Source organism: Sus scrofa, chromosome 4, assembly GCF_054392235.1.
Source record: "Sus scrofa isolate SSC_HxYL_T2T_F1_AM1 chromosome 4, Sscrofa_HxYL_maternal_Yorkshire_Landrace_v2.0, whole genome shotgun sequence".
Classification (NCBI taxonomy): Eukaryota; Metazoa; Chordata; class Mammalia; order Artiodactyla; family Suidae; genus Sus; species Sus scrofa.
The window spans coordinates 8,647,819-8,672,228 of record NC_139386.1 but is presented as its reverse complement, the minus strand read 5'-3'; the positions used below and the strand labels follow the sequence as shown (position 1 = coordinate 8,672,228).

Genomic DNA, 24,410 nt, shown 5'->3' with positions numbered 1-24,410 from the left:
ACAAAAAAAAAAAGAAATATTTGAGCCTGCGGTGGATTCAATTTTAAATTTTGTGTCCTTGAAAAATGTATACAAAGTTCATCACTGAATTTCCGTAAATAAATACAATATGATCATAGCATGGGCATAATCAAATAGCTTAGCTTTTCACATGTATACTTTACAAATTCTATCACAAAGAAGGGACAAATAAACTGCAAATTTGATGCTCTTTTCATTAATTTAGAGTCTTCAAGTATTACAAACGTCTAAAGACTTTTGTTTTTTTTAATGGGCTGCACCTGCGGCATATGGCAATTCCCAGGCTAGGGGTCAAATGGGAGCAGCAGCTGCCAGCCTACAGCACTGCTGTGGCAACGCCGGATCCTTAACCAGGGATGGAAACCGCGTCCTCGTGGATACTAGTTGGGTTCGTTGTCCCTTAGTCACGAGGGGAACTCTGTAGCTATTCTGGAAGTACTAAGTTATCACTTAACATATTGACAACACCGTCCTATGGTTGAACCAGAAGTATATCTAAGTGTCTGCCTGATTTGTACAACATGCTTTGAAATTCCAAGAAGATGCCTCAGTCCCACTGTAATGCAGGTCAGACTTGGACAATAACCCAGTAAGTCAGAAGTATAGACACACAAAATGACTCAGTAGCTCAAACTTCAGTACTTCAACTGTTTCAATCAACAGGACTTAGGAAGGTGTTAGTTTTCAGTAATATGTATTTTTAAGAGTAAAGTTAGAATTTTAATATATGAAATTAGAATTACACTTTTTAACTTTCTATGATTTTTAAGAAAAAAAAATTTTGTTCTTTGAGCTTTACAGGCCTTGCAAATACCTAACTCTTGAATGAAAAAGAACTAATTCTGGGCAAGAAATTATTCTCCAAAGATTGATTTTACTGACTAGCTAACTTTTAGGAGGAATAATGATAGACAAATATAAAAGGGATGATAAAAGGAAACAAATTAATTTAATAATAATTTAAAAGGAATAGTGATAGACATAGCTCTATGTCAATATTACTTTAATGCAAGAGTCTAAAATCTTACAAAGTAAATACCTTAAAGGAAAAAATGTTACTCATAGTCTATTACTGAGAAAAAAAAAAACCATTCTGATTCTTTCTGTGTAAATTATCTCATATTCTACCAAGCACTTCTAAAATGCTTTTCCTTTAATAAGCCATTTTTTATGCTTTTCATGTATATTTAACATGGAACATTTAAACAGATATAAAAACAAAAAGGATAATGGAAATAGAATGCTGTATTTATTTAAAAGATTCATAAGCTATGACAGCAGAGGCTTTCTGATCAATTGCCTGGCACCCTGTAGCAAGCACGCAAATAATTTGATTTTCTTTTAGGAGAGCGCGGTTACCATTTACTCTCGGGCTTTTCCGTGAGAATGGACATTTAAAAGAAAAAAGAAGAGGAATGTCAAATCCAGTGTCATTCAAAGGTCCCTCTGAAAACGCTGAGGTAACTGAGTTACCGCTTAGATTTCCCTGTAGGAGAGTCTGATTAGCACAGAAGCATTTCCTTAATTTGTTACAGTCAACAAGGACAATGCCATTCCTACAGTTGTGTTTGTTGTTTTATTGCTTGACAACAAATCGTATTTGCGGTTTTATTGCCTCAGAGTAAAAATACATCATTGATTACCTATAATCAATCTGGTACAAACCTGGCTTTGGGAAAATGAAGGCTTATTAAATCACTACAGAGACCTTATGGGTTAATCAAGTTTTTACTCTCTGTGCCCCCACCCTCCTCAAGGAGAACCCGATTTTAAATGGTTTATCCACTCTTCCCCTTTGAAACCTGAATGACTTGGGCAAAGCTGACCCGACCCTCCCACCCCCAACCTCGAGCTCAGGAGATGAGAGAGCAGTAACCAAATATAAAATCAGAGGCGCTGAAAAAGGGCAACCATCTCTTTGGCTGGAGATTGCGTCCACTGTTCAGGGTTAAGCTAATCAAGATTTGTTGGGCTTTTCAGCTAAATTGGCCAAATCAGCCGAGAGGAGCTTTTTTCTTTTTTCTTTTTTTTTTTTTTGGTCCTGGCTGTGCCTGCAGCATATGAAATGGAAGTTCCTGGGCCAGGGATTGAACCCACGCCAGAGCAGCAACCCAGAATACTGCAGTGACGATGCTGGATCCTTACCCTGCTGCACCACAAGAGAACTCCTAAGAGGAGTTTTTATTCCATGGTGATGGAGAGGTCCTCCTTCGGTGTCTTTTTTTTGGATTCTCTTTTTTTTTTTTTTTGGCTGGGAACCCACGCTGCAGCTGTGGCCTATGCCACTGCTGCGGAAATGCTGGACCCTTAACCTGCTGCACCACACAGGAAATTCTCTGGGATTCTCTGCCTATCTTCGTGCGGGGTAAGAACAAGAAAGCAAGTCCCCTCAGTGCTGCTAATGCTCTTGTCAGGAAGGAAGCTGGTCTGAGGACAAAGCTAACATATCACAAAGTCCCTGACCCTCGCCAGACCCCTTGCTCCCTCCCTCCCTCCCTTATCTTGTTACAAGAGTTGAAACACTTCTTTATGGTTAAAGCCAGTTTTCTTTGGGGTTTCTGCAGTTTGCAGCAGGAAACATCCTAACTCATTCACAGGCCGAAGAATCCAAATACTCTAAATAGACAAATGAGTTTTACACGTTAAGCCTGTGAAGGCTTTTAAATAATTTTTTTTTTTTTTTTTGCAACCTGGGCTAGGGGTTGACTCAGAGCTGCACCTGAGGTCTACACCACAGCCATGGCAACACTGGATCTGAGCTACATCTGCAACCTATGCCACAGTTTGTGGCAACACTGGATCCTTAACCACTGAGCGAGTCCAGGGATTGAGCCTGCGTCCTCATAGACACGATGCCAGGTTCTTAACTTGCCGAGCCACATTGGGAACTCCTCTAACCAACTTCTGTTATTTAGCTCTGAGATCAAAGGTAAGGAGTCTGAAAGTCAGCAGAGGGAATCCTGGCCATCTTTAGCTCAGTCATATCAAAAGTACATATATACTTCTGTACTCTATGTCTGTGAGTCTGCTCCTGTGTTGCATATAATTCATTTGCATTATTTTTTAGAGTCTATGTATAAGTGATATTATATAGCCATTTGCCTTTCTCTGTTTTACTTATTTCACTAAGCATAAGAGAGAGGAGAAGGACAAATTAGGAATATGTGATTAATAGACACAAACTATTATACGTAAAATAGATAAGGGATTTACTATAAAGCACAGAGAATTTTATTTTATCTTGTAATAACCTATAATGGAATATAATCTGCAAAAGAAATAACTAAATCACTTTACGCTACAAATCTGAACCTAGCATAATATGGTAAATCAACTTTCCTTTGATTTAAAAAAAATACTGAAAAAAGTACATATATACCACTCTCCATCCAAATAAAAGAAACAAAAGAGTTTTAGTTAAAATACTAACCAATCCCTGTGATAAAAATAATACAAAAAAAGGCAGAGCTCCCGTTGTGGCTCAGTGGTAACGACCCCAATTAGTATCCATGAGGACAGGGGTGCCATCCCTGGCCCTGCTCAGTGGGTTAAGGATCCGGTGTTGCCGTGAGCTGTGGTGTAGGTTGCAGACACGGCTGGGATCCCAGGTTGCTGTGGCTCTGGCATAGCCTGGTGGCTATAGCTCCAATTTGACACCTAGCCTTCGAACTTCCATATGCCGGGAGGGTGGGGGGGTGGCCCTAAAAATAAAGGGAAAAAAGAAAAAAAAGAAAAAGAGATAATGAGGGCAACAGTATATTCATTGAGGGCTCATGCTGCTAGGAATTTTATGTGTGTTATCTTTCTTAACAGCGATATTAGGGGGTTCCCGTTGTGGCTCAGTGATAACAATCATGACTAGTATCCATGAGGATGAGAGATCGATCCCCGGCCTCTCTCAGGGTTAAGGATCCTGAGTTTCTGTGGCTGTGGTGTAGGCCAGCAGCTGCAGCTCCGATTCGACCCCTAGAATGGGAACTTCCATGTGCCGCGGATGCGGCCCTAAAAATGAAAAGAAAAAATAAAAGCGCAGTATTAGGAAAAAGAGGCTCAGAACTAGGTTAACAACTTGCTCAAGTCACAAAACTAGTACGCTCAATATCTGGAATTCGATCACATTTCCGTCAGCGCCCCAAGGCCTAGGACATCTCCTCGCAAAGGCATGTGTAAGGAAAGTTCCTGTCCCCACGTGACACCCACGCTCGGTGGGGCCTGTGATGGACACATCCCAGCTCCCACCCACGCGCTGGGCTGCGTGGTAGGGGAAGGCTACAGAGGGGGGGACTACAGGCAGGAAGAGCCACGACAGGCCCCAGCCACGACCCGGCCTCAGCTCTTTGTGCTCACAGGCCTTCCTTCTGCCTGGGCTGCCATGAGTGGCTTTGCTGCTCTCTGCACCCGAAGCACCTGGGTCAGAGGTCATCGTGAGCCCTGACAGGTCAAGCGCCTTCGGGAGCCAGCATATCCAGACTCAGATGGACGCAGACGACACACACACTACCTACCTTGGGCATGCAGACGACCAGGTGCCCTGTTGTCTGTGATCTTTGAGCAGAGCTGCTATCAGGTTTGACTTCTGCAGGGAGCACGAGCTGAAATGGCTGAAAGGAAACAGGTGGAGCGCGATGCAGATCACGGGAGGGGGTGCTTTCAGAGGTGTTTTCACTGCAAATGTAGGGTTCGCCATTCATTTAAAAATGCAGGGGAACAAACATATACGGGCTGTGTTTGAGATGAACGAACTGTTTTACCAGTCGCAGTGACTGGTCTAAAGAACAGCTACCGGCTACAAGGAGTGACTGGTCCCTCTGTGATAACACTGCTGATAGAGAATTCATGGATGAAACTTCTTGTCGTAAGACATCAACATATTTCCATTTTAAAGTCTTCAGCCTAACTCATATGAATGTTCAGAATCAGCAAAAAATACTCCCTCAAGAATGATGAAACTAGTTGCTATGGAATGAAATCCCATCGACAATTTTAAATGGGTATGTATTTAAATAGAATTTCAAGCATAGGCTACCACATTCATGATCATTTATCAGCTCTGAAAAAAGTAGTAACATATAAATAGATATGGGTTGAAACCAGTCATTTTATCAAGGTACAAAATGGTCAGCCCCATACCTGCTGAGCGACAATGCTGTTGTATTAAAACTGTGTGTCTAAAACATAGCACTCTGACTGTGTTTCTATTTTAGAATGACTTAAAAATTTTTTTCAGGACCACACCCTTGGCATATGGAGGTTCCCAGGCTAGGGGTTGAATCAGAGCTGTAGCTGCTGGCCTACACCACAGCCACAGCAATGTGGGATCCGAGCTATGTGTGTGATCTGCACCACAGCTCACGGCAATGTGGGATCCTTAACCCAAGGAGCGAGGCCAGGGATCGAACCTGCATCCTCACGGATACTTGTCAGATCCGTTTCCACTGAGCCACGGTGGGAACTCCGACTTCAAGCTGGTTTGAGGCAGGCTGGCTGGGTTCAGGCTGAGCTTTTGAATGGTAACAGCCTCTGGGGTTACACTCACCTTTCCTTTGACCGTGACCCGCACGTATGTTGGCTGTACATCGACATCGATTAAAGAGGTGTCCATGTACCTTGAAAATTAAACCACCAAGTCTTAGAATTTTCGAAAACATTAAGTTTAAAGAAGTGCAAATATAAGCTCACACTTGTGGGAACACTTTAAATAAAGTTTATCATTGCATGCTAAAAGGGTCTTAGAATACTTGTCTTAAATGAATTCTCAGGCCAAAGGAAATTCAATATATCAGCGATTTCATTTTTAGACCCACAAGTACACTTGGCATTGATTGCCCCTCACCCAAAAATATCTGCAGCCTGAAACACCAGAGGTTTGCAAAAGATGGCTTGCCATGTTCTTTCATGAATATTTTAAGCCCCTAAGATTGACTTGAATAGCCAGGAATGCTGAATCCACTAAGCTCGGGGCCTGAAACCACCAGCTCCGTCTTCCTCAGCAGCTCCCAGTTCCCTGCAGCTGTTCTGCAGCTGCCCTGAGACCATGTTTCCTGAAGAGCGGCTCCACCTCTCCCCCCGAGATGCATCCTGCCCACCAAGCCCAGCCCTACCCCCATGCAGTGACCCCAGGATCGGGGGCCACCGTTCCCCTTGACTTCATGAGCAGATGAGAGGTTTAGATTCCATATCGCTTGTTAAAATTAGATGTTTGGCCAAATGATTATTATTATTTTTAATTTTATGGGAGTTCCCGTCGTGGCTCAGCAGTAATGAACCCAACTAGTATCCGTGAGGACGCAGGTTCGATCCATGGCCCCGCTCAGTGGGTTAAGGATGCCGGTGTTGCTTTGAGCTGCGGTGCAGGTTGCAGACGAGGCTTGCTGGGATCTGGTGTTGCTGCGGCTGTGGCGTAGGCTGGCAGCTGCAGCTCCGATGTGACTCCTTGCCTGGCTTGCCTGGGAACTTCCATACACCATGGGTATGGACCTAGAAAAAAAAAAAAATTATGGCCGCACTCAAGGCAACCAAAGTTTCCAGGCCAGGGACGGAATCCAAACCACAGCTATAGCAATGCTGGGACCACCGGCTGGGCTGGGGATCGAACCAGAACCCCACACCCCCACCTCCTCAGTGCCCGAGCACTGCAGCTGGATTCTTAACCCATTGTTCTATGGCGGGAACTCCCCAAATGATTGTTTTTGTACATGTTAAAATTTGGATAGTGAACATTTGAAAATACAGTGATGATTCAAAGATCACAAACATTAAGGCAGGGAGGACAATGCGGGGTGAGAGGCTCAGGCTTCAGCCCCAGAGACCCCAAGAAGTGACTCCACCTCCTGCTCTATTACCTCGGACGACCTTCCCTCACCTTCCTAAACCTCAGTCTCCTCACCTGTAAAATGGGCACATACGTGGTGCCTGTCCTCTCAGATCACTACGAAGCTTGTGCATCACGGCTGGACATAGTGTTCATAAAGCCTTGTGTTAATAAAAATTAAAATAATACACAGTAGAGGCAAGTTTTCCTACAACTTCATGTTTCATAGCTATCACTTCAAAAATGGACTACAGGAGTTCCCATCGTGGCGCAGTGGTTGGCGAATCCGACTAGGAACCATGAGGTTGTGGGTTCGATCCCTGCCCTTGCTCAGTGGGCTGGGGATCTGGCGTTGCCGTGAGCTGTGGTGTAAGTTGCAGATGTGGCTCAGATCCTATATTGCTGTGGCTCTGGCGTAGGCTGGCGGCTACAGCTCCGATTAGACCCCTGGCCTGGGAACCTCCACATGCCGCGGGAGCGGCCCAAGAAGTGGCAAAAAGACAAAAAAAAAAAAAAAAAAAAAAAAAAAAGGACTACAGATTCTTTTTTTGTGCTTAGGGCCACCTAAAAAGTTCATCTGCCCTGACCTACCGTGGCTTTGCAGGTGTGTTTTTTCCTTTGCCTAAAACAGTTCCCTTCCAGTTCTCCGTAGAGTTCACTGCATCCTACTCTTCTTCAATGTTCAGCGCTCCTGTCCCCAGCTTTCCCTCCTGCCCCAGCCATCCCCGTACCACCCAGCACAGACTACGCGCGCACACCCCACTCTCTGCGCCTGAGCTCTGCCCTTTCCTGCCTATCACTCCTCTCCCTCTGTCATCACTTCTCAGATGCCCGCCTGGGGACGTCACCCACACTGGGCCGTAAGCTCCAGGAGAATACGGACGGTATGTGGAACATGCCGGTGTGTTCTCTTGTGGCACAGTGGTTAAGGATCTGGCATTGTCACCGCAGTGGCTCAGGCCGCTGCTGTGCCGTGGGTTCGAGCCCTGGCTGGGGAACTTCTGCATGCCGCAGGCTGCTGTTCACGTTGCAGAACTCAAGGGACTGTGCTGGAGAATGAAAGTAGAAAGAAATGCCATTAAATAAATGCATAATAAAATGTCTTTACCTATACACGGCGAGGTCCAGGACGATCTGGTTACGTTTTTCATCATCTTTCAAAGAGAAGTCAAGTCTAAGGGGGAAGAAAGAGGATGCCTTTAGTGACACTTTCCAGACAAACCCATCCCGTTAGCAAAAGAAATGTGATAATAATTGTTTCATAATCTTCAATGAAGAAGTTATTTTGGTGGCTGGTCAATAAAAAAATCTGTTAGTTAAGAAATTTCAACAGCAACCCTCAACATAGTCATAAATTATTTCCGTTTACATGGTTTCAATATGAGCATCTTAAACTATAGACAAAAAAATTAGCATCGGTGCGGAGACAGAGACATCTGGTGGTTAAAGTTCTCTTTTTCCATTTCACTGCTGGAAGAAAATTAAACACGGAGTCACTTGCGGATGGAGAATTTCAGGTTGCATTTGCTTCCCTGATCCAGCATCCCACTCCTTAAATTGTAAACAGTCTTGTCCTCTCTCTCTTTCTCTCTCTCTTTTTTTTTTTTTTTTTTTTTTTTTTTTTTTGGCTTTTTAGGGCCGCACTTACGGCGTGTGCAAGTTCCCGGGCTAAGGGTCGAATTGGAGCTACAGCTGCCAGCCTACACCACAGCTCACGGCAACACTGGATCCTTAACCTCCTGAGTGAGGCCAGGGATCAAACCTGCATCCTCATGGATCCTAGTCCAATTTGTTAACCACTGAGCCACCAAGGGAACTCCAGTTTTATCTCCTTTTTTTTGGTGACTTCTTTTTTCTTCTTTCCTTGGTGACCTTTCCATCGCCCCCAGAAATGCCGAGACGCTGCCCATGATCTATCTCCTCCATTTACAGAAGAGGAAACACAGGCTCAGGCTGACGGAGCTGGGAAAGAGGTCACGTGGGCCCCGGGGAGGCAGGGTCTCAAAGCCCTCATCTTTCCACCGTACCTGAGGCCGAGTCCTGGGTATAACTTCCATGCTGTCCCTGGACTGTTCAGAATGACTTGGTCAGTTGCATTTTGAGTATTCCACTTATATTCTTCTGTAAAGGACATAGCCCACAATATTCAAGAATGTAGGCTACATAGTCTGGAAAAGTGTACCATTAGCCCTAGGTTAGCTGTCAGCAGGATGTCTGTTTGCAGCAGCCACTCTCACCGCTTTCAACAATCCAGTGGATTTGGGGGTGGGGGTGGGTGCGGGCGGGGGGCAACTTCCTCAGGTGTTCAAGTGACCTCGTCTCAGGAGCCTTCATACATTCTGCCCTCTGCCTTGGCTGCTTATGCTCCCATTTTCCAGCCACCAACTTAAAACTCTCCCTTCGTATTAGAGCTCTAGAAAGGCAATTTCGGAGAAGTTTTCTCTGGCCTGGCCTGCTAGTCCTTCCCCATTGTCTGCTGCCTTTTATCCAGAGGAACAGGACCCCTGATTTTCACGAGCAACATGGTCCTGCCAGGTCAAGACCACATCCTCCGGCCTCCCTGGCAGCTAGACAGGTCATGCGATGGAGGCATGACCAAGCAACACCTGTGAAGGCAGGTGTTGCTTGGTGCTTTCCAGGGATTTTCCTTAACAGAGGGCTGTGTACCCTTTCCTCCCTTCCTCCTCCTTTGTTCTGAGTAGAGGACCTGGTGGGTGGCCGAGAGATGAACGGTGGCGATGACCTAACAAGCTACTGCAATGGTCCAGGCTTCCTCTATGTGGTGGTGATGGAGTGAATGGGGGGGGAGGATTCTGGTAACTCAGAAGGAAGACTGATGAGGCTGACTGATCAAACGAGAGAGAGATGAATTAGGGAGGCATCGAGGTTTCGGTCCTAACATCCGGGGGAGGTTCCCCCGGAGCTGGCACAAGGGATGAGCCAGCGCTGAGGGCAAGTGGGAGGGGGATGGAAGGAGCGCTTCTGCTTCGGTCGTGATAAGCTTACGACACCTCATTCACATCCACACAGGATCTCAAAGACCCAACTGAATACACACGCCTCATTCTCAGGGAAGAGGCTGGGTCTGGTTGTGTTGAAAGCCGTGGGATTTGGTGAGTGAATGTGGAAAGAGAAGATGAGTTTGCCCCAGAGCACTCAGGAGACAAGACAAAAAGGATCCAGAGCAGTTCCCTGGTAGCGCACTGGGTTAAAGATCTGGTGTTGTCACTGAAGTGTGTTGGGTTGCTGCTGTTCACGGGTTCGATCCCTGGCCTGGGAACTTTCACATGCCACAGGCATCCCCCCCCGCAAAAAAAAAGGATCCTGAAGAGCAGAGATGAGAAGGTAGTAGGATCAAAGAATCAGAAGCATAGGAAAGAAATTGCTTCAGAAGGAAAGGAAAGATCAGTATGGTCAGATCTGTTAGGTCAAGGAGATGGCTGGAATTTGTGACTCTGGAAAGGATGAGAACATAGAATAGAAACACGATGGGACTGAAGGAGCCTCATGGGTCTTACTAGGGGCTCACAGAGCCCAGAGGGTCTCCCCCAAGCCTTATTTCAGGCTCATGAGAGACCATCTCCCCACTAGATTTTCAAGCTCCTTGAAGGCAGAAATTGTCACATTCACTCTGCGTCCCCAGGGCTTAGCGTCGTGTGCTGTGGTACATTCATGCTGTAGACAAGGAGAGGGGGTGTGTGTGTGTGTGGATGTGTGGGTGCACGCACATGCCTGTGTCGGGGGTGGTGATGGCAGTGAGACTGCAAACTTGACCGTGGAAACCGCTAGAGCTGGGCTAGCACAGGCCAGGCGGTCATACCTCCTACTAGCTATGTGACCTCAGGCTCAGGGTCTGGGCCTGTGAAAAAGAGACGCGGCCTGTCACATGAGACAGCTGGGAAGATGATGAGACCGACGCGTGAGGACGACTCGGGGCTGCCCCTCTGCCATGGCAACGGCGCAGCCAAGGGAGTGAGCCAAGGAAGCAGGTTTTGAGGAGTGGAACGAAGCCAAACAAGATTGAGTCCATAGGCTTTCTGATCTATATTTTGACCACAAAAGGCCTTTTCTGCCTGCTTTCTCGTTTCACATGTTAACACAGCCAGACAGAGTAGATCAGATAACTATTATACACAAGGATTTCCAGGCGGAATATTTTTCCTCTCTCATCAACTCCACCGAGGTAATTATATCAGTCTCTTTCCTTAGCTCTCGAATGCTTTGCAGACGTGTTCCAGAGTCTAAAGTAGACACACACAGGAGATGTATCGGTCTTCTCAGCCTGCTTGTTCATGGCAGAGTTTTAAAGACTAAGAGACGGAACAAAAATGCACTTGGAGTTGTCAGGCCTAAGACTGTATGTGGTCCAAGGTCGCAGGGGATACCCAAATAACTAAGATTTCCATACGTCAAGATCATCACCTTCTGGATGCCAAGAGAATGAAATAGGACATTATGCACTTGAAAACGTAATAGATGTATGTTCTGCTTTCAAATATGCACAAAATGACATGCGTAATAGGCTCGTCGTGTTTGTTACGAGCGGTCAGATACCTTCTCTGCAGAGCACACCTGTAACGGAAACCGTCACAGCAGCAGCACTGCCCACGCTGCTTCTTCGAGTCTCCTCTTGGCTCACTTACTTGGGCTCATTTACGTTCAGGGCTCTCCCGTCTTCTGTGATCAAAACCCTGGGTGGTTTCACCTTCTTCTTTTTTCCACTTAATATTGGGGGGGGGGGAGAACAAGGGGCGGGGAGAGAGTAAAAAAGCAAGTAAGATGAAAGCAATGAATACTTTGGTGAAACAGTTTAAGAAGAGTTAATCGGATATTTGCGAATACACCAACAATTCACTGTAATGAAGTCCACTGCTGGCAAGGGATGATGGAGCCCGATTTCTGGATGATTGTATCTATATCTGTAAAGCAAACAAGCGACCAAGGCAATTTGCCAGATAATTCGAGTGGGGGAGAAAGCTCCTTTTCGTGAGGTATGCAAGAATATTTAAATGAGTCTATTTTATGCATGATTTACCAGCTATCAATTCTCCATTTGTGTATATAGCTCCTATTTTAAAATTACAGTTTTAAAATTTGCCACATAGAATCAACGTTATAGAAATGAAAATACCAGTACATAAGGATCTACGTAAAACAATGGCTATCACAAGAGCATCTGCAACGGCAAAACCCTGGACCGTGGTGAACGCCCATCAATCCAGGGATGACGCTGATTGACTGGTACATTCGCGCCACAAAATATTCTGCAGTTTTACAAAATATGTTTACCCTACCTACTGGTCTAAAAAGTTATAGAAACGTGTCGATGATGATTTAGAACAAACATATAAAATACAAGTCCGTTTTTGTTTTTAACAAAGATGCCCAATCCAGAGTTCCCATTGTGGCTTGGCAGTAATGAACCTGACTAGCATCCATGAAGACGAGAGTTCAATCCCTGGACCTGCTCAGTGGGTTAAGGATCTGGTGTTGCCGTGAGCTGTGGTGTAGGTCACAGACATGGCTCAGTTCCCACGTGGCTGTGGCTGTGGTGTAGGCCGGCAGCTGCAGCTCTGATTTGACCCCTCGCCTGGGAACTGCCATATGCTGCAGGTGTGGCCCTAAAAGGGAAAAAAAAAAAAAAGACCCCCCCATCCTACATTTGCAGAAATCATTGCTATGCTTGTCTATGATTGTAGAAGGTGGAGAAGGCTCTGGTGGGGTGGACCCCGGCCTGTTAACTGTCATGACCATGAAGGGGTAGAGATGGGAGGAAAAGAAATGGAGCGAAGAGGAAAGATTCGTGGAATATCATGAAAGAAAAATGCAGAATGTGGAGTTCCCATTGTGGCTCACTGGGTTAAGAACTAACAATGGCTCTCGGAGGATGTGGGTTTGACTCCTGGCCTCATTCAGTGGGTTAAGGATGTAGTGTTGCTGCAAGCTGAGGCCTCAGTCACAGACTCGGCTCAGATCCGGTGTTGCTGTGGCTGTGGCACAGGCCTCAACTGCAACTCCGATGTGAGCCCTAGCCTGAAACTTCCATCTGCCACAGGTGCAGCCATAAAAAGAAAAAAAAATGCAGAACATAAATTCTATTTGTTGAAAACACTGAAAATATATAAAAACTTAAAAAAGGCATATAGACAAGCTCTAGAAGATCAGATGGACAAATCTGTTTAGATGACAGAACTCTAGGCAATTCTTTCCCTTGAATTTCTATTTTTCTCTTGTTGCAGATTTAGTGTCAGTTTATTTTATTTTTGTCTTTTTAGGGCCACACCTGTGGCATATGGAAGTTCCCACGCTAGGGGTCGAATCGGTGCTATAGCTGCCAGACTATATCACAGCCACAGTAACGCGGAATCTGAGCCATATCTGTGACCTACACCATAGCTCATTGCAAGGCCAGATCCTTAACCCACTGAGCGAGGCCAGGGATCGAACCCATATCCTCATGGATACTACTCTGATTCGTTTCCACTGTGCCACAATGGGAACTCCAAGTTAACTTTATTTTAAAACGTAACTTTATTCACATTTTCCCGCTTCTTAAACTGGGTTTCCAGCTCCAGTGAAGTTCACGTTTCCAAGAACTACATTATTCTCCATGACCCAGGACAGTTCAGGGGTGCCCAGAAGAGCCAGCCATCTCAGGAACGTACTGGATAGGGCAGGCTACAGGGATAACCAGTATCTCTAAACCAGGCCTTGCTATTATTTGATACATTTAAAGCTGTTAAAAATCTAAGGACATAAAAACAAAACCCTACCTAAAATACCACAACCCATGACATTCTAAAGAAGGTAGTTTGATACTAATAAATGTTAGTAGATACACTTTTACGAAAAGCTAAAATGAGGGAGAAAACAGTTTTGGGTTTGCTTTTGTGGTGGGGGTTGTTATTGTTGTCTTTTTAGGGCTGTACCCACAGTATATGGAAGTTCCCAGGCTAGGGGTCGAATTGGAGCTGTAGCTGCCGGCCTACACCACAGCCACAGCCATGCAGAACCTGAGCCACAGCTCATGGCAACGTGGATCCTTTAATGCACCGTGGGAGGCCAGGGATGGAACTCGAGAGCCGGCTTTGTTACCGCGGAGCCACGATGGGAACTTCTAGAAAAAACAATGTTTGTGCGTGATGGCTAATGCAGATTTAACACACCCATGAGTAAAATCAAGTGCAATCATCAAAATATGTCCCATCACACTCAATAGTGGGGAAAAATGACCACCTCAATTTTTCTTGGTCTTTTCGTTGTTTTTCCATATGTCTAAGAGTTTCCAATCTAGATTCGGGAGTGTGCAGCGAGGGCTTGTTCCAGAATTCCAGGTCGTCTTCACTGCTGTCTGATTTCTTCTTCTTGCATTCCCCTTCTGGTATTTCTGGTGCCTGGATGTGGTCTTCGTTCTCTTCAGAAGACAGACTAGGAAAGAACAGAGAGCAGGTCAGCATCAGGAATGGATTTCTGAGTTTCATCCTAAATGCTGCCCCTAAAATGTCTTACACCCTTGTCTTACCTTATGTCCTTACCCTGAGTGACAAATTGTGTCTTTAAGGAGCCAAGGAACTCAGCGCCACAGCCCAGGCCCACCTCATCGACCAGCAGGAATTCGGTGGTAATCGGATTCCAGGGTCCATAGACCTGGCTGAGGTGAGTCACCTGGGGAGTTTTATACCAAATACAGATTCCTGGGCTCCCACCAGAGTTGATCCAGGAGATCTGGAGTTGGGCCCGGGATCTTGATTTCCAGTAGTTTCCGGTAGGTTCTGATGATCAAACTCAGGACCGTGGGGCCTTAGCAATCGCCCCACCTCCAGTCTTGTACCTTCAACTCCATCTTTCTAAAAAATTAGATCCTATTACTTCCAGGCTCTTTGATGGTTCTCTAGCTCTAAAATTCTCTAGTGGGACATATGAGATCGCCCATGGTGTGGCCTCTATCGACTCCATTCTGCATGCATAACTTGGGTTTTTTAGCTCTTTCTGATTCATGCTTTGTGGACTGTCAGAGAATTAAATGATGTCTCCATAGAGCATCAAATAGGTATTAGATGATATTCAATGTTCATTTCACCTGGATTCCAGTCATATTTATTGAGCATCTTTCTGTGTGTCAGGCAGCAGAGAGACAACCCTCGTGAAGACACACAGCGACGCTGCCTACAAAGAACTCTGTTCTAGCAGAGAGAAAATGACATTATTCAAGGGTACACATTTGGGATGGGCCCCTCCCCTCTCCTCTCCCTAGAATATGTTCTCTTACAGAATGACATTAAATGAAAAAACCTACAGGAGGCCCTTAGGACCAAGTATGGCAGAGAGTAAATACTCATTAAATGTTAGACTTATTGCTGCTGTTTGACTGAAATGAGATGACATGGATTTCTCTGACCTTCAAATAAGACGCTTTTTGAAAGGAGGGACGAAAAATGCTAGAAATTTCAACAGTTTAAATAGAACAGAGAGTAAAGTTCTGCTTAGATACCTTACATATTGTAAAAAGGAACTAGAAAGTTTAAGAAGCAGAATACTGCACATTACTTAAATGCTTTGCCACATAAGTGTGGTTCTCTATGGCACTGAAAAAAAAAAAAAAAACAATCCATTAAGGGGACCTATAATTTCTACAATAGTTTAGCTAATCATCACTGAAATAATTGGTTTAAGTCTCATTTAAAAGAATTTGTTTTGCCAACAGACATAGAAGACAAACCTGTGGTTACCAAAGAGAAAAAGGGTGGGGAGGGCTAAGTTAGGAGTTTGGGATTAACAGATATCACCACTATATGTAAAAGAAATAAACAACAGGGACCTAGTCTGTAGCACAGGGAAGGACATTCGCTATCTTGTAATGACCTGTAATGGGAAGGAACCTGAAACTATACACCTGACAGTAACGCTCAACTGTAAATCAACGACAATTTAATAAATACATTTATATTAAAAAGAATTTGTTTTGCTAAAAAGTTACCAATTGCTTCACCTTTGCCTTCTGCAATCTAAAAAAATTTTTTTAAACATAAAACATAACTGCACGTAAGAAAAACTATAGAAGTGTCCGCTACACAACGTCAGTCTCCAAATGCAAATCCACGTGTGTACCTGGTTGATGAAATAGACCGAGATCGTTGGGACGGGAACGAAAAATGTTGCTCTTCAACCACTTCCTTCACCTCTGCTCTCTCAGAACCTCCTCCTCAGGAGCAGACCCCGCAGCCCCACGGTCCCGTTGGAGAAGGGTCTCGTCTCAGCTAACCCTCACTCTCAGGTCTTAAAAGGCTACGGTTTAAGGGAAACTTTAGACGCCTATCCACACGAAGCCCTTACCCTCCCTCTCCCAACCCTTCTCCCCTGATCCAGCTTAAGATCGGTCTTTCCACGGGGAGAGGGAGTCGGGCGACTCCAGCCCTGCTGCTCCTTTACCCCTTTCTTCGGTGCCCTCTCTCCTGGCCTCTTCCAGCTGCGCTGACTCCCAAGAGCGGGTCTGGGAGGACGGATGGGGAAAAGGAGGCAAACATCTCTTATGCAATTACAGCATAAGGTCATTTAGGAACAGAGGTTTAAATATTATGCACAAAATATTAGCAAAATGCATGCAGCCATGCATTTAAAATAGATGGACAAGGATCTCCTATCATGGCACAGTGGAAATGAATCTGACTAGGAACCATGAGGTTGCGGGTTTGATCCCTGGCCTTGCTCAGTGGGTTAAGGATCTGGCGTTGCCGTGAGCCATGGTGTAGGTCGAAGACTGGGCTTGGATCTGGTGTTGCTGTGGCTGCAGCCTGGGCCAGTGGCTACAGCTCCTATTGGACCCCTAGCCTGGGAACCTCCACCTGCCACAGGTGCAGCCTTAAAAGGACAAAATAAAATAAAATAAATTAAATTAAATTAAATAGATGGACAAAGTGAGTTTATTCTAGAAATTCAAGGATGGTTTAATATTGAAAAATTTATTAATGTAATTCAACACGTCAACAGAAAAAAACCATGATTATCTCAATAGATCCAGGGAAAGTATTTAATAAAAATCCAGTATCTGTGATGATAAAAGCTGTTCATTAATTTGGAATAAAAGGAAACTAACTTAACTCTCCAAAGCCTCACAGGAATCATCATGCTTAATGATGAAAAACTGGAAACATTCTTTTAAAAGTCAGGAGTAAGATACACCCATTCTTACTTGTTGCTATTCCATCCCATACTGGGGGCTTAGCAGGCACCATAAAAAAATAAAAAGTAGACTAGGATTGGCAAAAAAATTTTAAATTGCTATTTATAAAGATGTGTTTCTATGTAGAAAACACGAGATAATCTATAGACTATTGTGTCTTTTTTGAAAAGTTCAGCAAGATCGCTTAATACAACATCAGCATCCAAAAACCGTTTGTCTCCACAAACATCAGGAAGACCCCATTACGAGTCTATTCTTAAAATCCCATCCTATAAGATACTTAGAAATAAATCTGATAAGAAATGGTGTAAAACCATTATGGAGAAAATTATAAAAACTTATTGAAGGACTCAGAAGAAGATCTAAATAAATAGAGCTCTTTCAAAGTTCACAAGGCAAGAATCCTTGTTGTGAAGATGTCAACTTTCCTCTTATTAACATATAAATTAAATGCAATTTCAATCCAAATCACCCTAGGGATTTGGGGAGAGTTTGAATAGCACATTCGAAAATGCTCACAGAAAAATAAAAAAGAGTCAAGAAGAGACAAGATAATTTTGAAAAATGGAGTTATCTCCTACCGACAATCAAGATTTACAGAAAATTAAAACTATGTGGCGGGGCTCCCGTGGAACAGCCTAGGGAGCCCACAAATGGGCCAGGAGTAGGGAGAAGAGGGAGGTGTTACCGAGAGTGGGAGAACTCTAGCAACGAACGGGGCAGAGACATTAGCCACCTGCGTGGGAACGTTCGGGGCCCTACCCCACGCCATGGTCAAAAGTTAATTCCAGACAGATAGATATGACACTGGCGTACTGACAAATTTCATAGACAACACCCAAAAGTGTAAAAAATAAATTTAACTACATTAATACTTCTGAATTATAAAATAAATTTAACTACATTAATACTTCTGAATTCCATGGAACAGAAGAACTTATTAAAATTAAAGACAAGTCAGAAGTTCCCATCGTGGCGCAGAGGAAACGAATCTGACTAGTATCCATGAGGATTTGGGTTCGATCCCTGGCCTCACTCACTGGGCTGGGGATCTGGTGTTGCTGAGAGCTGTGGTGTAGGTGGCAGACACGGCTTGGATCCCACGTTGTGGTGGCTGTGGTGTAGGCTGGCAGCTTAGCTCCAATTAGACCCCTAGCCTGGGAACTTTCATATGCTGCAGGGGCAGCCCTAAAAAGCAAAAAAGAAAAAATTAAAGACACGTCATAGCCCAGGACAAGATATTTGCAAAGCTCATAACCACTAAAGAATTTGCACTTAGAGTATAAAAGAACTATAAATTAATATGAAAAAACATTACAAATTCTTTAAAATAGATAGAGGTCCCAAACTGAAGAAATCTGAATAGTCGATAAATGTATAAGAAGACAATTAAAATATTGAAAGTCACTAGTAATTCTAGAAATGCAAATTAAATATTAGATGCTCTTCAACAACCGACTTGATTGGCCAGTGTTTTATGCCTTTTTTTTTTTAGGGCCACATCCAAGGCATATGGAGGCTCCCAGGCTAGGGCCTACACCACAGCCACAGCAATGCCAGATCCAAGCCATGTCTGTGACCTACACCACCACTCGTGGCAATGCTGGATCCTTAATCCACTGAGCCACTGATCGAGGCCAGGGATCAAACCTGCATCCTCATGGATGCTGGTCAGATTCATTTCCACTGTGCCACGACGGAAACTCCAGGCCAGTGTTTTAAAATATTATATTACCTACTATTGGCAGAGACTAGGAACTCCACTAAATTGTTGATACATGGGTTTAAGTGAATACTCTTTAAAAAACAATTGAACAGTGCTTATAAATTTGAAAAGATGTTCATAATTAATATATAGCAACACCAGTGTTGAATACACTGCAGAAACGTCCATACTGCACAAGAATACATGTGCAACATTGTCTGAAAAAACAAGAGAGGAAAACCCATCTAAACAGCTACCCAGAGGGATGGCTGCGCCAGGGCTGATGTGTAGCTGACACCCATCCATCCATCCGTCCATCCATCCTACATCTTTCCTCCCTCCCTCCCTCCTTCTCCCTCCCTCCTTCCTTCTTTCCTTCCCTCCATTCCTCCCGCCTTCCTTCCCTCCTATGTTCTCAAAACAGGGCCGCACAGATTGTTGGAGCTGGTGCATGTTCTTGATTGGTCAGTACCAAAGAATTACTGTTAAATATTTTGAATATCACCTCTGGGATAAACTGTGACTTATTCAGTCAATGGAATTTTATTCCACAGCTAGTGGGAATGAACTAGTTCTACATGTCTTCATAGACATGAATCTCAAAGACATAACAGTGAATGACAAGCAAAGCTATAGAAATATATCATTTATGCTAAAAAATAAAACTACTCTTAAGAAGGCATAATTATGTAGGAAATATATTAACACATAGATGGGGTTGACATTATACCAAACATGTGCCAACTATAGGATGGCAGATGCCACTGGGGATGAAAGGAGGGGTAGGATGGGGGAAAAACACATAAGGAGCTTTTACTTACCTATATTTTATTTCTAATTTTTAAGAAAGATCCAAAGCAAACATGCAAACTATTGACATTTACCAAGTGTGAGTGGTGAAACTATGTAGCTGCCTATTTATTTTTTTAAACATTTTTGTACATCTGAAATATTTTATAATTATTATTTTCTCAAGCTTAAGAGGTCCTGTTATCAAAATATTTAACGCTTTCATCGTATGGAATCAAATCCATTGACTATAGTTGCAGTCCCCTTAAAATAAGCAAGCATGAAAAATTCATGTTTGTAAAAAGGACCAATTAGGAGCTTATTAATCACATTAAAAATGTATTCATTATATAATTCACAAAATAGAACATCTTATGATGCAATCAAAATTACTCAATTTATAATAATGTGATTTGCATTTAACTTTTCTAAAAACATTCCTACTTTATAAATCAAAGTACACCTGTTAATTCATCTTTCCTGTGCATCTTTTAGAGAGGTGTGCTGGAGGATAATTTTAGATGCAAATTAAAGTTGCTAGTTTGGAAAGGCTTTTCTTTCTAAGGGAGGAAAGTCTCACAGTGGGTTAAGGAGCTGGTGTTGCCTGCTCAGATCCCACGTTGCTGTGGCTGTTGCACAGGCCGGCAGCTACAGCTCTGATTGGACCCCTAGCCTGGGAATTTTCATGTGCCGCGGGTGTGGCCCTAAAAAGCAAAAAAAAAAAAAAATTCTTTAAATGAATCATCTGGAATATAAGTGCCACTGTAAACACTTTGGGAAGAGGATATTTTAACAAGAGTTTTGCCTTCAACAAAAGGTAACTGGAAAGCACACTCTGTTTACATACAGCGTGGTGCTGATGTCTGTGAACCAGTGTCCATCAGAGTCGGTGTGGCGGCTCCCCTTGCCTTCGTTTTCCTCCTCTTGCAGTTTCCTCTGAGTCGCTTCCTTGTCCTTGGCTCGTGTGAGGCAATAAGCTTTCTCCTGCTCTCTGATTTGCTGCTCAACTGCTGGAAAGTTCTGCAATGCCTGAATCCTTTCCGAACGCTCAATTTCTTTACCATCCAACCACTTGAATAAAAAATGACCAACACAGTGCGATTACTCAAAAGTCCCAATCTGAATCAGCCCCAAGTCGACTCTGTTTGCCAGATTAGCAATCGTATATAATGCACCTACTTCTACGGAATTAAAAGCAAAGTAATGAATGGGAAATATCAGAAACTAAATCAATGTTTACTTCATACAATTAATACAATTTACAAAATATCTTTACTGGTAATAAGACTAAGAAGGACTTTTGTTGCAACTGACTGTTAGTGACAAGCTCTCAAAATACTACTAATTGTATAGCCACTCACTATAGGAAGAAGTTCGATGCCTCAAGTCAGGCTCCAAATGCTCTCTATAAAAAGGGGCCCTGTCCACTACACAAAATTGAGCTCTAATCCAAACAAGCCCAGGTTCTATTTGATGACAGGACAGTGTAGTGTATGATGAATTGTTCTGTCACTGTTGACATCTGGTACCTCTGGTGATTTTCTTCCAAATTGAAATTTTAAAAACGCCAACCTAAAATCTGAAGTTTTGGAGTTCCCGTTGTGGCTCAGCAGGTTAAGAAAGCAGCAGATGTCCATGAGGATGGAGGTTCCATCCCTGGCCTTGCTCGGCTGGTTAAGGATCTGATGTTGCCCTGAGATGTGGTGTAGCTCATAGACTCGGCTCAGATACCATGTCAGCAACCTACACCACAGCTCTGACAACGCCGATCCTTAATAAGATGGTCCCAGTAGTTAGCTTTGTTGTTGTTGTTATTAACCTAGTTTAAACTAGGGTTAAGAGCTGAACAATTTGCAAAATTCTGGATAATGGCAATTTCTTTCACAGGAATTTTGCTAACATTGGGAAGGAGGTGATATTCTCTTACCTGTATCTGGGATGTAAGGATTTAAGTATTTACTTTACATATAATACATGCATATTATTACATATAATAAGTACTTTCCTTATACTTGGCTTAAGTAAACACTGATTGAATCTAGACCTACAGTGTCTAAACGATTGTGACCCATGAAGCCCCTTGTCACCAATACAGGCAGCAGACCTTCTACTGGGAACTGATGACAAGTTTGTCACATGCACACCAGCACCTGCTCTAGGGGCCTCCGTATTGGGTCTCGGTTTATTTGATGACTTTTGTAAGTTCCCTTCAATCCAAAACCATCTCTGAGTTTAGAAGTCCTCGTGAACTGAGATACTGTTTGCTTTTTTAAATTCTCCAGTTCCAATCGTACGTCATTTTCTTTGAGATGAAGTTTGAAGTTGTGCATTACAGTATTTCCTGATCTTTCTTCACTTAGGGGTCTTGCAACACAGAGGCAGAGTGTCCACATTTATTGATAATAAATAATTGGGTGTGCGCTACAGTGAAGAAGAGAGAGAGAAACTAAGATTTATTTAGGGACTCAAAGAACTTCTTTAAAGTAGGAATTATTCACCCATTTCAGATGAGAAAAACAGAGCAGGCACCTTCTGGGAAGCGAGACGTGCATCATGTCCTGGTTTGTCTGCTACAAAACTTTTTCCTCTGCGGTGTCTGCTTACCCCCGGGAACGGCTCAGTCACTAGCCAGAGGACACCTGGAAAGGGCTGCATGTCCTCACACCTCTTCTTGTGTGTTTGGTAACTACTCTGTTGTCACGACCTACGCTGAATCCTGACCCCTAGCACCTCAGAATGTGTCCTTATTGGGAACTCCGGCACCTGTGGATGTGGCCAGTTAAGATGAGATGATACTGCAGGAGGGAGGTCCCTAATCCAATATGCCTGGTGTCCTTTTTTTTTTTTTTTTTAACGCCTGCACCTGCGGCATATGGAAGTTCCCAGGCTAAGGGTCGAATCGGAGTTGCAGCCGCAGCCGCTGGCCACAGCCACGGCCACAGCAATGTGGGATCCAAGCTGTGTCTGTGACCCACACTGCAGCTCATGGCAACGCTGGATTCTTTTTTTTTTTTTTTTTTTTTTTTTGGTCTTTTGTCTTTTTTTTGTTGTTGTTGTTGTTGTTGTTGTTGTTGTTGCTATTTCTTGGGCCGCTCCCGCGGCATATGGAGATTCCCAGGCTAGGGGTTGAATCGGAGCTGTAGCCACCGGCCTACGCCAGAGCCACAGCAACGCGGGATCCGAGCCGCGTCTGCAACCTACACCACAGCTCACGGCAACGCCAGATCGTTAACCCACTGAGCAAGGGCAGGGACCGAACCCGCAACCTCATGGTTCCTAGTCGGATTCGTTAACCACTGCACCACGACGGGAACTCCGCAACGCTGGATTCTTAACCCACCGCACTGATCAAGGCCAGGGATCGAACCCACATCCTCATGGATACTAGTTGGGTTCGTTCTGCTGTGCCACAAAGGGAACTCCCTGGTATCCTTATAAAAAGAGCACCCTGTGCAGAAACAGAGACACAAGGAGAACACCACGGGAGGATGAAGGCAGACGTGGAAGTGATGGTCTGTAAGCTAAGGAACAGCAAAGGTTGCCAGCAACCATCAGAAGCCGGGAGAAAGGCCTGAAACAGAGTCTCCCCCACAGCTCTCAGAAGGAGCCAATCGGCACCTTGATCTAGAACTTCTAGCCTCCAGAACAATGAGATAAATTCCCGAGGCCACCCCTTTCGTGGGACTTTGTTATGGCAGCCCCCTTTGAAGTAGATCACAAACTCTCAGTGAAATGATAATTAAGATTTACAGATTATCAAACTATTTTTAAATACTAGGAAACACATCTTTGGATAATGTTTTTCAAAGAGAAGCTGTTGCCTAGTATAGCAGCTGAATCCGAACTGTCCTTCTGAAAAGCAAGACGTGATCTGAAGCCTGGACATGAACCCAGAGAGAAGCAGTGAGTGTGGTTAGTGTATGAATGGGAGGTTTTGGGCTCAGGTCCCATCTCGGCCACCTGCCAGGCGTGTCCCATAAACAAGGAGCAGCCACTTTGCAAGGCCTGGCTTCTTCGTCTGGAATGCGCCTGTCACCTCCCTTCGAGGGTCAGGGAAGATCCCAGATGTGGGGCCCAAAGCAGCTGGACCAACCCTGGCCCGTGTTTCAGGCACCTGTCTGGTGGCCCTCACATACCGCTAGCCTGAGCACCGCAGCACTGACCAGGGGCCCAGCTGTGATGCCCCCACACCCTTCCGGGCAGGTGGCTCACAGCAGCCATTTCTCTGAAAGTCTGCTTCTCATCAGTTCATTTTTCAGGAAGTCATTGTACAGCGATGATCAGCCTGGGTTATGTTTGAGCTAACTTATCACTCGTTCTAAATATATACTCTAGATTCAATTACCTGAGTCGCTCCTTCTCTTAATTGAAGAAATTTTCCAGTAGGAGAGATGTGTTCTATTAATCCAGCAATTATGACTACACAGAACACAGCGGTCTAAAAACAAATGTCCTCTGAGGACAGAGGCAAACGGCTGTTAGAAAGCCAGGGCCTCCACGCACTCTCTTGGCAGAAGTGAAATGCTGCTTGTGCTGCTGGAGGAGGTCGTGGGGAGGATGTGACCGCTGGGTGGCCTCCAAGCTGGACCTGGGCAATCAGGACTCCTCGCCACCCCATCCTTGGGACATGCCTTCTGCCCACTGTTCCCACACCAGGAGCCATTCCAAGGGCGCGGCCTTGAGAGAGTGAGGTTTGGTCAAGACCCTCTGGCTGGCGGATGTGCCCTCTATAAACTCTTACGATCCTGCAGATGGATGCAGAGATCTACTCGTCTCTTCGAGTAGCTTTGCAAGAAAGTTCCATTGCTTTGTAAACCTGCACCTGCCAATCCCGAGCGGGTGCCTCTTTCTGTGGTCTCTCCTTGCCCTCCATGTATGGCGCTGGTTTCAGATTTCACCTGGAA

General features: G+C 44.4%; 1 protein-coding gene across 4 annotated transcripts in view; it reads right to left on the bottom strand.

Moving 5' to 3' along the window:
* Window positions 1–24,410, bottom strand: part of DNAAF11 (dynein axonemal assembly factor 11) — a 75,864-nt gene that overhangs the window by 24,204 nt on the left and 27,250 nt on the right. For 3 of the 4 annotated variants that reach the window (NM_001243334.1, XM_085020321.1, XM_021088516.2), the window contains 6 exon segments: window positions 4,527–4,622; window positions 5,558–5,627; window positions 7,941–8,006; window positions 11,476–11,553; window positions 14,069–14,260; window positions 20,354–20,577. In NM_001243334.1, coding sequence (NP_001230263.1) covers window positions 4,527–4,622; window positions 5,558–5,627; window positions 7,941–8,006; window positions 11,476–11,553; window positions 14,069–14,260; window positions 20,354–20,577 — 726 coding nt within the window. 4 annotated transcript variants of the gene reach the window in all.